General features: G+C 43.2%; 3 protein-coding genes across 3 annotated transcripts in view; 2 read left to right on the top strand and 1 right to left on the bottom strand.

The window, feature by feature from the left end:
• The first annotated feature begins 1,503 nt into the window (after positions 1–1,503).
• LOC113564886 lies at positions 1,504–8,265 on the top strand. Its single transcript, XM_026984101.1, has 3 exons — positions 1,504–2,380; positions 6,599–7,329; positions 7,402–8,265. Exons 1-3 carry the CDS (start codon positions 1,573–1,575, stop codon positions 7,966–7,968), a joined length of 2,106 nt encoding a protein of 701 aa, XP_026839902.1. The 5' UTR covers positions 1,504–1,572; the 3' UTR covers positions 7,969–8,265.
• A 451-nt stretch (positions 8,266–8,716) lies between these two features.
• On the bottom strand, positions 8,717–10,041 carry LOC6588161 (mitochondrial pyruvate carrier 1). The gene is made up of 4 exons (XM_002013338.2): positions 9,903–10,041; positions 9,706–9,834; positions 9,537–9,637; positions 8,717–9,280 (listed from the first exon to the last, which is right to left on the bottom strand). Exons 2-4 carry the CDS (start codon positions 9,765–9,767, stop codon positions 9,120–9,122), a joined length of 324 nt encoding a protein of 107 aa, XP_002013374.1. The 5' UTR covers positions 9,768–9,834; positions 9,903–10,041; the 3' UTR covers positions 8,717–9,119.
• A 2,924-nt stretch (positions 10,042–12,965) lies between these two features.
• The window catches only part of LOC6588153 (cubilin), a 42,571-nt gene continuing 40,619 nt past the window's right edge, over positions 12,966–14,917 (top strand). Inside the window, exon 1 of the mRNA XM_026984298.1 lies at positions 12,966–13,242. The gene's annotated coding sequence lies outside the window, so the exon portion shown is untranslated. The remainder of the gene's footprint in view (positions 13,243–14,917) is intronic.

The raw sequence follows: 14,917 nt of genomic DNA, 5'->3' as shown, positions 1-14,917 counted from the left end.
AGCTTTTAGGGGGGCGCCGTGGGCTTATCAGACGTTTGAAAGGCGCCCAGCCCAGCCCTATCGAACAAGGAACTATAATTTTTGGCGAAAACAACTCTACTATTATCTGTAATTACAATTGAAGAGGACTAAAAATCAAATCTAGAGCTATTATCGAATCTTATCACTGCGATCTCCATGTTGTGGGCCCTATAAGTAATGCGCCTTCTCTTCTTTATTCTTTAATTTACAGCCTAAGGGGAACTTGTGTCGACGACTCTTTTTAGAGCTTGTTTAGAGGGATCCTAACAATTTCATTGTTTCTTTCTAACGGTCAATTAAAAGTGAGTATTCAAAGTCCTGATCATATCATAAACATACGACTCTGTCTCTCATGATTGCGCTTGGTTGAGATCGTCCTTGCACCTTTAGTTTGTAAGAATGTTTTATGAAAAAAGAAAAAAGACAAAAAGAAAAGAAAAGAAAAGAAAAAAGGATTCAATCCATTGAAAAAAGGAGTAATTCCATTGAAAAAAGGAGTAATTCCATTGAAAAAAGGAGCAATTCCATTGAAAAAAGGAGTAATTCCATTTTAAAAAAGGAGCACTTCCATTCAAAAAAAAAAGGAGCAATTCCATACAAAAAAGGATACAATCCAAAACAAAAAATAAATAAATAAAGGAAAAAAGGAATTAACTCTAACAAACATACAGAAAAAATATGGGAATAGTATGGAAAAGAAAAAAACACGCCAAAAGAGAAAAAAGGAAATGCAACTAACAAAACAAGGCCTGCAAAAGAACACCAAGCACACACCCAACCAAGCAGACATCCCACCACCCACCATCTAAAACAAACGCATCACACATACAAGCTCTTCGAGATCGCCAAAAAAGAAAAGACCCAACGCCTGACAAATCAATGATCAGGGATATCCCGCATCCGATATCTCTGAGACATTGACCGACCGTGAGTGCCCATGGTCCCCACAGGATCCATGGGCGGAAGGCGGCAGGCGGCCGGCGGCCGGCGGCAGGCATTGTACATTGCTAACCCACCCACCCAAAACCACAAGATTTTGAGGCGCGAGCCCTACAAAGGATCGTGCTTCCCCAACGTCGTCGATCTGTGTAATAACAAAATCTTTTTCTTTTGTCTATTTTCTTTCACATAAAAACAAAAACAAAAATACCGAAAACTCTTAACTGCGCTTGCTCCACTCATCAACAAATCCTGTCTGAATCGATCAAAAACAAATTGTATAAATTGTGCAAATTTATATATATTTTTGAAATCCTGCCGAACCGAAACGAACCGTGCACCAAAAACCATATGAAATGAAACGAAATATGCTGAAATTTTATACAAAAACAGCCCCGTTCAAAATGGCATTCTCTGTCGAATCCCAAACCAGCCAAGCCAGGCCCAAGAGCGAAACCAACAACACAACCATCCACGAGCAGACCAAGACCTTCTTCAACAGCAGCACCAGCAGCCAAAGCTCCCAGAACCACCAGTCCGATTGTATTGTCACCGAGACCAACTCTAACAGCAACGAGAGAGAAACCCGAAAATCTCAGAGATATAATATTGATGATCCAGGAGCCAGCACGAGTACAGGCAACAACATACGAGGCGAGGGCACCACCCAGCAACAACCAGGCACCGGAACAGGCAAGCGAGCACGCCCACGCACGGTCCCAGGATCCGCAGATCGTAACAGTAACGATACCCTCTGGCGAGAGAAACTCATCGCCCAACTGCTGCTGCTCTCACAGGAGAACAACGCAAACAGTGCCTACGAAGGCTTCGGTTACGTGCACGTCGATGAGCAGCACAACCATACCGATCGTGATAAATACGAAACCAAACCCAAGAATCATACTGATCAGGGTGCCAACGCAGGCGCAGACGCACGAGACAAGCAACAGCAACAGCAGCAAGAACAGCTGCAACAACAGCAGGAGCAGCGGGACAGAGTGCAGCGCGCCTCGAACTCGCATTATCAGAATACCCTTTTTACCAGGGTCGGTACCAACGCGTCCGCCAGTGAAACGGGCTTTGCCTACGGTGCTCCCTCTAGTAAACTTGAAGAATTCGGCGACGGAAGCCCCTATCGCAACGTATCCAGCGACTGGGACTGCAACATACCAACTAGAACACAGCTCGGCACAGGCGCCAAGAACGCTGCACCACGAGCAGGCGACAGTAGTCGGTACACGGACTATGGAGATGGTGACGCAAACGGTCCCGGTTTCGAGCACGCCCCAGTCACAGACCCTGGCGTCAATGGCTGGTATCCAGCTGACAGGTGCAGACTTGCAGCCGTCCCGCCAGGATATGAGTGGAGCAATGCCTACTGCTACAGTTGAAGAGATAGATGTTCCGGTGTTCATTGATGGTGAGTACTGTGTTTTGTGTGTGTTAAATATGTACCAAGAACTCTCTCATTACTGTTGCGATACGTTGCCAAAAAATCGAAATCGAAAAACTTAACAACAATCAGTTAGAGAAAGAGTCAGATAGCAGGCACGAGCTTTGCCCAGCTCCCCCGCCCAGCCGGGTGGGGGGACAGGTGCTTCTCTGCCAAGGACATCGAGGTACTTTCACCACTTAGATGGCGATGAAGAAGATCACAGTGCAATGACCCATTGAAGAAACGAGCTGATGGCCATGGCCTAGCTCCAGATGGAATACGGCAACGGAGACAGGGCGGGCCAGGTCCCGGCTCGCCTAGTCCGAAGCCTGATCTGTCGGTAAATGGAATTCAATATTCCATATTTTGTATATATCCTATAGATATTCAACCCCCCCCATTTATCGAAGTTTTACAGCATGTCTTTTGTTCGACCTATTTTATCTTTCTGCCAGAAAACTACAGAAAAAAACAGAAAACACCCAAAAGATTTATTTCTTTTTATCCAACTAAAGTGCCATACTTTTTTATATATTTCCTTTACATACTCACAAACTATAAGTCACACTCAAAAACAAAAATTCTTCTCTAGATTTTTAAGGAAAGCATGAAAGATTTTCGAACATACATATTGCCATGTCCGTCTCTGACTTTTAAAGTTTACAGAGATCTGTCTGTCCGTTTTTTTGGCAAACCTTTCAATGAGTTTTGTGGTTATCCTAGTAAAACACTGTATTGGCGATCATTTTTGCTGGCAGAATCGCATCACTTTTTCATATAACAATAATACGAAACCTTCTGGAGAAAAACCTGCCATATTCCATATAATGTCTGTCCTGATATACATACATATGTATATTTTCGATAATATAGTGTAGAAAATTGTCCTACTTTTTCTTACATTTTTAAAAGTATTGTTCGATATAGCATAGCAAAGAATGATTCGATTCCCAAAGATTATGTTTACTAAACGGAAATGTTGTCCCCTTTTTTCTCTTCATTTTTCTTACACGTTACTCTTATCTGCTATTTGACGACACGGGTTGTCTGGGGTGAATCATTTGATTGTTCCATCTATCGAAACGACGCAGTTTTAAATGACTACATTATATATGTATGTACGCAAAATCTATCCATATGTTTATGTACTAGTAATTTTGCTTATTCTAATGAAGAACAAGGGGGGGGAAAAATGCAAAAATATCTTTCCAAATTAATCTGTATGTAAATCTAAATACATAGTTTATTATATTTGGAAGTGATAATTAGGTTTCAGAATAGCGATGTAATTCAATTTAGTAATATTTCGTATTTATTGTACATATGTATATATATATGTAAAAAGCAATGCAGGCGTTACATTACGTAGCACACGTAGCCTATTGAATCATATAGTACAGCTTGTTGTCCGGTATATGTGTCCGAAGTCACCACCTCGATGAGCTGTTTTATTTCCATTGGGTGTCCCCCGGTCTTTTACATATGTATGCATATATTGCAATCGACATTTTTATTGATGTCGGTAACACCTTTTCACTCTTTCCTTGTTCCGGTGATAGCTTCCTTATATAAGAGATACGTAAGTTTGACCATACATGGTCTTGCTCCGCTCTTCTATCTTATCGGGCGGTTTTATAGATTAGAGGTTAAGGTATTTTCGGCAGATTATCTATTTTTGCCACCGACTTTTGTGATGTCACAAGCGATGAAAATCAAGTGCATTGTAGACAGCCAAATGTCCAAATGACCCAAATTTTTGCGAGCACGTTTTTCTAGCCGGCAAATGCCAATATATAGTATAAATACTTATCAGGTTAGTACTCATGCAAGTACATAAACATTTGAGTTCCTTATATGAATGTTAAGCATACATACATTTTGATTGAAACAATCCGATTTTCGGGGCTCGTTTTAAATTACCCCGCGACCCTTTTCAGGGTCACTTGTTTGTTGTGAAATTCAAAAAGAATGATCTGCAGAAACACTGAGAGAGAAGGAGAACGCGACCACCACCAGATAGTCTTGCGAGAGAGCGCATAAACACATGCGTGGAGAGCGAGATCCAGTAGTGGGAGTAGTGTTCGTGTGCTCCAGTCTCATTCACCCTCTTATTGTCAATACATGCATCCCTCTCTCTGAGCGACAGAGATAGCTATACTTACATATGTATACACATACATGAGATGACCGGCAACAGGTTAGTGTATCACACACATACACAAATTGAATATTTGTCTGCCAAAATGCATTGCGTATACGAGCCGTTGCCGGTTAATGCTAATTAAATGATGTTAATCAACTACATTTCTTTGATTTAGTGAGATTTCTTACACAATTTGATCTTTGAAAATGTGAAAAATTGAATAGTGTTAGGTCAATTAACCGATCGTTTGTCCCATTGTTTTAAGACACTCCCTTTTAAGTATTGCCCTTATCTGGTACAGAACAAGTAGTAACCCTGGGTGGCTCTGGTGAAATTCAAGCGGCAAATGTATTAGTGCATTCCAAAACGGCTAACTTCTTTTTGGACAGCCTATGACTGTCAAGTATCTATGTATGTAATTGGCAGAAGAATAAATCCGAGCAAACACGAACCACACACTTCGGCAGAGAGACGGTCGCCGGTGAACGTCTCACTCTCTCTCTCTTTTTCCGCAACCGTAATACAAGCATGTGTTCGGTCAGAGTGGGACGACAATAGAAATCGTACTTGTTGCGCGACGTCAGCTGTTGGTGTAGGACCGATGGCTTGTATTGGTTAGCGCTCTCTCTCTGACCGGCGACACACAGATACATATGTATGTACCTTTGCACGGGTTTGTTTTGAGGCTCGCATTGATATTGCCACTAGTGGAGACCAGGCTCCATTCGTAAAAAGTCGTTGCAACCGTTAAGTTCGTAAGCGGATAAAACAGCACTCAGCGCGAGATCCACCGGCAATTCGAAATATACTTAGGTGAATATCTATTGGAATTTAATATTGCGACCCATTCGAAATATTTCCCTTGAGATATTTCTTTTCCCTTTTATTTTATGATCTTGGGCAGAACGAAGTCACAGAAGTCAGTCTCAGAAGTTATTAACCGTTTATTCTGTTTCATTTTTTGCTCTACAATTTCTAGATGTTTTTTGCACATATTTTGTTTCTGTAATAATAGTACTCGTAACAATAACTTGGTTTTTCTGCGTTTACGAATTAAGAAAATGTAATTCCCAGTAAAAATCTCCACATCAGTGTAGGGCATTTGCCCGCAGTCAGTCCGATCGCACGGATCGAGACATGATCGATCGTGTTCAATTTCTGTGTGGTTGTTGTGCCGCCTAGTGGTACTCTGCGTCATGAGTACCTTTTCAATGTGTGAGTGCGCTCTCGCTCTCCGTCTGAAAAATGGCTCAGGCGGTATTCTCTCTCTCTCTCTCTACATTTCCCTTCTTTGTAATTGTGAATTGCATTTTTTGTTATTTGCGGGGGGGACAAAGAAATATTTTTTTTTTTTCTGATATGGAGGAAAGAAAACTAAAAACATTTGCAAATTGGACTATAAGTTTTTAATTTAAACATTTCAAGCCGAACAATTTAAATCTTGAAATTTTTAAAAGATTATTCCTTATATTTTCCTTTTCAATTGAATTCGAACAATTTTATAAATGTTTATCCCGATTTGTTCCTGTTTTCCAAACTTCATTTATTCGTTGATTTTAATTTCACAACAAAGTGCAAGAGAGACAAATATTGTGCGACAAGTTTCGCTACTCTTTACTTCTAATAGTTCCAAAAAGAAACTACATCGTTAAGTCTGCTGGCGCCACTTTTATGTATTTGGATGTAATTAAGTGAGCGTGTAGAATGTATGTAGAGAACACAGAGGAGTTTAACCAATTTTAAACAAGAAATGCCACATTTTAACAATATTGCGTAGTAGTATGTTCAATCACACTCAGCGCCACTGAGCCATGTCAGTACCAGCCATGTAGATGTCATGTATTTTCACTTTTTATTATTTATTAATTTAAAATTTTATTGGGATATGAATTTCGAACTAGAGTAAAAAATATTTTTGGATCTTCTTCAGATGATCTGATCCGTTAAATTCCATAATAGGTTCTTAAAAGAAGCTTACACACACTAGCACACATAATGACATTTCATTGAACTGAAGTTTTTGACAAATGATTCTAATAATATTTTGTTTTTTATCGTAGAATACCTGCAAGACATAGAAGCAACGTCCTCGTGTAGCAGCGAAAGCGGAAAGGAGATTTTTACTGAAACGGATATTCTTGACTTTGACTTTGATATAAACTTGATTGCCGAGGATCACATTGAGCTTGAGCCCAAGAAAATGGATCGGTGCAATCTGGTTATGGATGACATCAACAACGACAACCTCGACGACTATAAACTTCAAATGGATGACTACGATTTCCAGCAACTGACTGGAGAGGAGGAGACACTCGACATGGCCCCCATGTGCGGCATCAACTTCAATCAACCCAATAATTTCATAGACCTTAACGACATACTAACCGGATCCCAGGACCCCATGCTCTCAACATTCTCACAGACCTCCACCAACACCAAATGCTTCAGCGAAGAACCGCTGCTGGCCGACGAGAACAGCTACGGCGGCAGCATGTACGTCTGTAGTCAGGAATCGTTGGGCTTCGGCCAGGTGGACGATGTCAAGCCAGCTACCGATCCGGAAGTTGGCGGCAGCAGCGTCTCCGTGGCCATCCGACACACCCTGTCCAACCCTCTGGTTGGACTAAAGCGCACGGCCTCGGCGGCAGTGCTCGCCCCTGCGGGCGAGACACAGGCGCAGAAGCGGAGCAAGCTGATGCTCAAGATCAACAGCCAGTCGCCGCCTGCATTCAGCCAATCAGAAGAAATAAGCACACCCGCCATCATTGAGCAGGTCTTGAATTTTGAGAGGGTAAGTGTTTGCAAAATCCACGTACCCATTCTTAGAATGATTCCTAACCGGCCCGCTCTCTCCCACAAACAGCCCGAGGCCGCCAACACCACCATCATCACATCACATGCCGGAATCATCGAGGATCTGCGGAGCGCCGAGGAGGAAACCACCACCGATTTCTCAGCTCCGAACACACCGCACAGCTACTACTCGGCGTGCTCCTCCAGCGTAGCCCCAACCTGCCAGTCAGGGTTCGGCGGCTTCCTCACTGCTCCAGCCTCCCCCGCCTACTCAGTCGCCAGTACCTCCCAGTTCAGTGCCACCACCTCGACGAACGGCAACGCCCCCAAGCGAAAGCGCGGCCGTCCCGCCAAAGAGCACGCGGACGGACCAGACCCGGAGGTGATGTCCCGCATGGACGACGAGAAGCGCAAGGCATACATAGACCGCATCAAGAACAACGAGGCCAGCCGCGTATCGCGCCGGAAGACGAAGAGTCGCGATGAGCTCGAGAAGCAGTTGGAGGAGGAGCTGGTGGCCGAGAACGAAAGCCTGTTGACCCAGTCACAGCGGGTGGACCACAAGGAGACCCTGTTCAAGAACTACCTGATGGTCCGCCAGCGGAACAACAGCACCTTTGTCAAAAAGGAGCACTAGCAGCCAGGCCAGCCTTAAATTCTCGTAGCCATAAATACATAGAACTGTCGTTACCTACTGATATCGCATATTGCGGTGAATCGCCTTAAGTCGAGAGAGATCCCCTGTCATCCATTGTCTAGTTAAGTTGTTGTTGTAGTTGAGAAGAGAAAGTCCAATATCCATTACACATCCCCGCCCGAAGCTGGGGAGAACATCATGTGTCATGACATTGAACTGATGTAAAACCTAAACCATAATTACCAACATATTATGAATAGAGGCGCCACAGAGCGCGAGGTGTGATTATTTTTAAAACGTACTTTTTATTATGTTTGCAAGAACTTTAAAATTCTACCACCATGTTTTTTGTATCCACGTATAATGTTTTGATCCTAAGTGTAATCTCAAAAACACAAAATCACACAAAAAAAAAATACCTCTTTATGGGTAGAGATTACAAAATGTATTGTTTTAACCTCATTGATGAACAAAAAATGTTAAAAAACACAACAAAAAAATATATATGTCATATTGTTAAGAACAATTCACTTATATTATATACAATATATATACGTAATCGTTTGAATAAAGTGCATGTTAGAAAGAGCATGACAAAATCAAAAAAAAAAAATATATATATATATGTTTTTGATTGTATTTTCAATTGATTTTATTCAATTTTAAACCATACTACATGAAGGCCAATCGTATAAAAATTATATTCCTTAATTCCACTAAATTTGACTACTTTGCACCGTATTGAAAATTTGAACAACCGCCGAACGTATGGTATTGGTGTAGCCAACAATTTACAAACAAAAAATGTGCTCATTTGCATTAGACTAATCTGGAATTGGAATCGGTATTGTGCGGGGTGCGGCTGCGTCGCGCGATGAGCTCTCCAAAGCGCCATTAAACGAATACAGTCAAAGGTCAACCGCAGTGGCATGACAACTTCAGTTTGTCCAGTGATGAGATTCAGCCAGCTGTGTGGTGTTGAACGCGGCAATTACTGCACCACTGGTGCCTGATGGGCAGTACAATTTGCATGTGCGTTGCGTGTCGCCAGTAAATTGTTGTAGCTGCTGTTGGGTAAATATTTGAAGAGGCATCGCGCGTTTGTGATTCGGGGCTTGTGGAGGGTCAGGCTGGTGGAGGGAGAGCATCGCTTACTCCGACTGATCCTTTTCGCCATAGTTATAGTGGAGGAAGCGCAGGCCCTGCACAGACTGGGCCGTGGCATTGGTGGCATGGCAGGCGAACAGAAGCCAATTCCGGGGCTGCACCTTGTAGGCGAAGCGCATGAAGATACACGAGTAGAGCGTCAGAGCTGGAAGGGAAACGTTTTGTGATCAGTAATGTAATCTAGTATGTGGGATTCAATTAACGCCAGCCTTATCAGGCAGCCCCTTCGAAAGACTCGACGCGTTTTTCGCTTATCAGAGAGCCAGACCAGTAGTGATTTGCACATAGCCCTATCATATAAAATAGTACTCGTTCTGATTAGGAAATCTGCGACGGAAACTTTCGATGCTGAACACGCGTGTAGCGTCAAAACTGGTTTGCTGATCAAATCCACATCTTACCGAGTGTCATTTTGCCCGATATGAACTTGGGGCTCTTTTGTGTATCGGCGAGTGCGGCCAGCGGAATGCCCCAATTGGCCACGGGTCCCCAGAAGTGGGTGCTATTGATGAGCAAAGATAGCAGCAATCAATTACGAATTCTAGAACCCAAGGGGACCTTCAAACGCACCTCATAAAGTAGTCCCTCCATTCCTTGCTGGCCGTTGTGGCCATTCCGCGTCTGATGGACATGATGCTTTTACTCGGGTACGGGATAATCCAAATACAGCCGAATAAGTTGATTAGATGGTTGGTTCAACTGGATGGTAAAATACCGATTAGATTGTCTCTCGCCTGGAAACTATAAAATGTTCCTCAGGGTCTTACAGGTTGTTGATGTTCTCGTTCTCGCTGGCAGGCCTTGATCCAAAAGACCAGAAATTTTGCTCTATGGGTGGCGGGCAGAGTTTTCCGGATAACTAAAATTTTAATGTTTCGATGTCTAAAATTCGGTTTGTTGATGTGTTCAGGCCCAGACACTATTTAAAAGTTATATAAATTTTCGAAACGAAAAAACAACAAACCACAACAACACAAATTTCAGAGCAGATGTGTCAAACAGTGTGACCGCGGACCTATCGATACCCTCAGACGACCCTCAGAAATATACCGAAACATACCGCCTCACTTTTAAAATATACCGTAAATATACTGACGAATTCAAGTTCTATTTTACATATTCCTCGTTTTTGATATTCCGTCGAATATTACTAGCTATATAGAATATTTAGCCATGCCGTCATAATTTTATACGATTGATGAATCAATTTTCTAATTAACTGAAGTATTCTTAATACTCGCTTTTATTTCATTTTGCGTGAAAAGAGGTTTTAGCGAAATAAGTCAAACAAAAAACAAATAGGGAAAGACTATAGTCGTTCCTATTGTTCAATTTTGATATTCCGTCGAATATTATTAGCTAGATAAAACAATTTGCCATGCCCACATAATTTTATACGATTCATGAAACAATTTTTACTTAACTGGCGTATTCTTAATACTAAGTTTTATTGGATCTTGTCTAAAAAAAGGTTTTAGCGAAATAGTTCAAAATAAAAAAAACGAAAGAGGATAGTCGTTCATTTTCCCCATTTTATTGATACCGTTGAATAATTATGGCTAACTAAACCCCTTAGTTCTGCCCACATTATTTTAGGTCGTTGATGAATACATTTTCTACAAGATTGGCTAGTTTTTTGTCCTTGCTTTTATTGTATTTTGGCTAAAACAAGTTTTAGACTAAATAGTTCAACAAAAAAAAACAGTCGAAATGTTGCTGGTGTTTGAAGACATGATGCGTGTATAGACCTTTGTATATCTTCCATCTTCCATCAAATATAACTAGCTATATACATATATTTTTGCAGCAGTCAGCTACTATAGTTTCACAGCAGCCAGACTGATAAGTTTCACAGCATCCATATTTTTGTTTTATAGCAGCCAAGATTAAGTCACAGCATCCCTTTATATCTAGCAGCTAGTCATAATTTCTGGGTAGTTACCGTATAGTTTCATAGCAGCCAGCAACGGCTACCGGTTATTAATAATAATTCAAATATCGGTTTTGGTAATAGAGAGTTTAAATCGGTTTATTTCGGTTAACGGTTCCCGTTCCGGTTCCGGTTCCTGTTTCGGTATGATTCGCAGCTTCAAGTGTTTAATCCACCACGCGCTTCCGCTCTTTCGCTCTTTACGGCCATCAAAAGAGATTTGGGGCGGCGCGAGCTGGTGCGCCGTGCGACACACATTCTGCGCCGCCGAGTCCTTGGGTCCCCGAAGCATTCGCAGCAGAAGCGGATTCGCATTCGGAACTCTGTTTCAGAGTGAATTTGCAACTCGAGAGTGACGGCACGACGGCGGCTAACGGAACAAGGCTCGGTAAATAGTCCAGGCGAAACACACAGAGGCGGCGGCATCCACAACAGTGGCAGTGGCAGTGGCAGTGTCAGCAGCACCAACACAGGCAAGAGGATAGGCAAAGCAGAGCAGCGTGGAAGTGGAAATGGGAATGGTCATGCCTGCCGCTGTCGCTGTCGCCGTCGCTGCTTCTCCTACCATGTAATCCCCACTAGTGTCTGTGTATGTTGTGTGTGTGTGTGGTCAGTGTGTGTCATATTCCCAGTGCGGTAGACCAGACTATGACGAAAAGACTACGGCGGAAAATCGGAAAATTGGAATCGTGTGTGCATTTGGAAAACCAAACCGTCTGCGTGTGCTTCTTTTGTTACTGATGGTGCTGTCGGTCCATATTCGTTAAGCCAGCGTCATCAGTGGCAACAGCCGCACCGCAACCCAACCCCCAGAAGAACGAGTATGGTATGGCATGCCCTGCCGCTGCCGCCGCCATACAGCCCTCAGCAGAAAAATCAATCCCCCGGTCGCACAGCGCAGACAGCGCCACACCAGACGTGGGAGTGTTTTTTTTTTATTTTGTCTTTCGCAAGAAGAAAAACGAAAAACCGTCAACCTCCAAGCCGAATAGAAATTTTACTTTTTACGCCATTGCAGACACAGTATTTGTTTCGAAATATTCCACAGACAAAACCTTTAGCCAGCCCCCGACACAACACACGAGAAAGACTGACAGGCAGAAAATGTTAAGAGAAAATCAAATGGCCGCTCCCAAAAAATCCCGAATTTATCCACAACAACCAGAGCAGGGCAGAGCAGGGCAGAGCATGGCCACGGGGCAATGGGAACGGGGGGAACAGGAAACGAGGGGGAGAGCAACCACAACAACAGACAAAGAAATTAAAAGAAAGAGTAGTAGCATTGAGAAGAATCGAAATCGGCACATAAAGATGCTTTAAAAAGCATTGGGTTTATGATATTAAATATATATTATATGAGCAGAGTTGGTGGGCGTGTCGGTAGTGGTAGTGGCCCGACCTACTTTGGCTTAGGTCTGAAGGTCTTTGTCATTAGTTGGGCTCTGTAAGAACTCTGGGCTAATTATTAGAAGACGACGGCACCCCCGGCTGTGCCCAGCTCTGGGGTAGAATTTTCACCAAATGTCTCAATTGAATAAGTGCGAAATTCGAGTAGAGCAGAGCTCCACACATGGATGGGGATAGTTAGTCCGAATGGGTGAGTGGGTGAATGGGTGTCCATTGTGCCGAGCCTAGTTAAAGTGTCCGAATCTTAATCTGTTTACTTGTCGGCTGTTGATTCAATCAACACGAACACACAGATGCACTCTCTCAATGCAAATTGGGTTTATTGTTCGGTCAATTGGATAAGATTTGCTTAGGTGATTGGCTCGGAAGATTATGAGCTCGAAAGATGATGTATGTGCTGTGCTGGCTTGGACGTTGACGCTGACGTTGAGGATGAGGTGATTTGGCACTTGTCAGATCTAGTTTCAGTTGCTAAACAGCAACCAGTGCGTGAGGACGACCCGTGTTCAAGCCCATAGACGATTACCCGAAAACAGACTCTGTTGAGCAGTGCTAATCCTTTCATCTATCCCTCTCTTTCTCTCCGAACACAAAAAGGATTTTCCGTGAAAGTGACTCGAGTGCGAAATGATATTTTAAGAAACAAAGCGAATCAGGCCAGAGCCAAAGTGCAAACAAAACGAAAAGTGTTCAGCAGCAAACATCGCACCCACAAAAGGATCGGGGCCCAAGGAGCCACAGACTGCACTCCAATGCAGTCCCCACTGTAGGTGCGTATAAGTCAGACAACAATTAACCAAAAACCAAACACAGCACCCAACTAGGGGGAAGGCTAAATGCTAGGACTAGGACTAGGACTAGGACTAGGACTATGGCATATCACAGGTTTTTTTTGCCAAAAGGGCGTGTGTTTTATCCTCTCTCTGAAAGTCTTTGCGAGTGTGCGAGTGTGCGAGTGTGCTAACGTGTGTGTGTGTATGTGTGGATGAGTGGGTGAGTGGCGCTGCTTCCTCTCTGGTTACTCTTTTTGTTGGCATTTTTCATTGATGTTGATGGTTTCGTATATCAACTTGGTGCTTCTTTCTCCTTTCTCCTTTCTCCACTCTCCACTCTCCAGTCGGTCGGTGTGTAATAAAATTGATGATAAAATAAAAATGGATAATGGGCGATTTTTGGCAGCCGCTCTTCGTCTCGGCCAAGAGTCTGGCAAAAGTTGTTTACCGTCTCTCATTTTTGTGGTAATTCACCAACACCACAATTCACACACACACACACACCAACACACACAAACGGCGACCACGAGCAGTGGTTGCTTTCTCTTTTGTCTCTTTCAACGCGGTTCGGTCTCTCTTCGGCCTTCCTTCTCTCTTATTGTTGGGGGAGGACTGTGTGGTGTCTGTGTGTGTGGGTGGGTGGTTGGGTGGTGAGGTGCTTCATGCATCCTGCCTCTGATAACAAAGCTGCACGGCCGTTAAATGTTGCCGCTGATGGTGCGAGTCCTGACTTGCCTAAAAATTGCAGCATTTTAATCAGGATAATGCGGGAGACAGATACGAAATACAAACAGGAAGCACACGAACACAAACACACACAACACAGGGGGATGGCTTTGCCCCGCCCCTAGCACAGGGCGACATTAAGGGAGTACACGTTCTGGCTTCTTCGGAACTGGCTTTCGTCTGGTTCTGGACTGGCTTTGGTCTTGGTCTTGGCATAATTTGCCTGTCGTATCGTATTTAGCCGGGTTAATTACCGAATATCGTGTTGATAGCTTAAGCGTTTCATGAGGCGCCATAATGTGGCAGCGCCAAAGGAGCGCCAGCGGTGTGTCCTTGAGGCACTTTTTAAAATGTTTCCATTGTTGTGCGGTCTCCGGCAATGGTCTCCTAGCCACATTGAGACCTCCTGCAATGGCCAAAGCAATGGCTGCGATAAGGTTAAATATTTAATAGGGTTTCCAGCTCCTCCTGCTTTCTCTCTCTCTCTCTCTCTCTGTGTCTCTAGCGACAACTGTCTTTCTCTCTGTCTATCTGTCTGTCAGTCAGCCGAGAGTTTCTGTCTGTTTGTCTCTGTCAATGCTGCGACAACACTTGGCTTTGGGAAAAGTTTTGACTCTTCCTTCCCATTGTTTTTGTCCCCCTTGACTATTGTTTTTTGTCCCTGGGTATGGCAGCATTTTAGAAATAAATTAAAATTTCATTTAAGTGCCTTTCAGCTAAAAACTTTCTTAATTACAAATGTGCTGGGGCACATTCCGTCCCCGAGGCTGATGCTGAGGCTTTGGGTCTCCTGTTCTATCAATCGATGGGTGTCAAATGTGCTTTTGCATCGACAGTTCAGGGTTAATTTTGTGCCCAATCACGTTTTACTCCTTCGAAGGGTGTTCCAAGGTGTTTTTTTTGTCTTGGAGATAAACCAAACAGAAGTATTCAGAAAACATTTTTC

Source organism: Drosophila persimilis, unplaced genomic scaffold (assembly GCF_003286085.1).
Source record: "Drosophila persimilis strain 14011-0111.01,24,50 unplaced genomic scaffold, DperRS2 tig00000000-arrow-pilon, whole genome shotgun sequence".
Lineage (NCBI taxonomy): Eukaryota > Metazoa > Arthropoda > Insecta > Diptera > Drosophilidae > Drosophila > Drosophila persimilis.
Note: the sequence above shows the minus strand (reverse complement) of the source record. Positions and strands in the feature narration are given on the sequence as shown.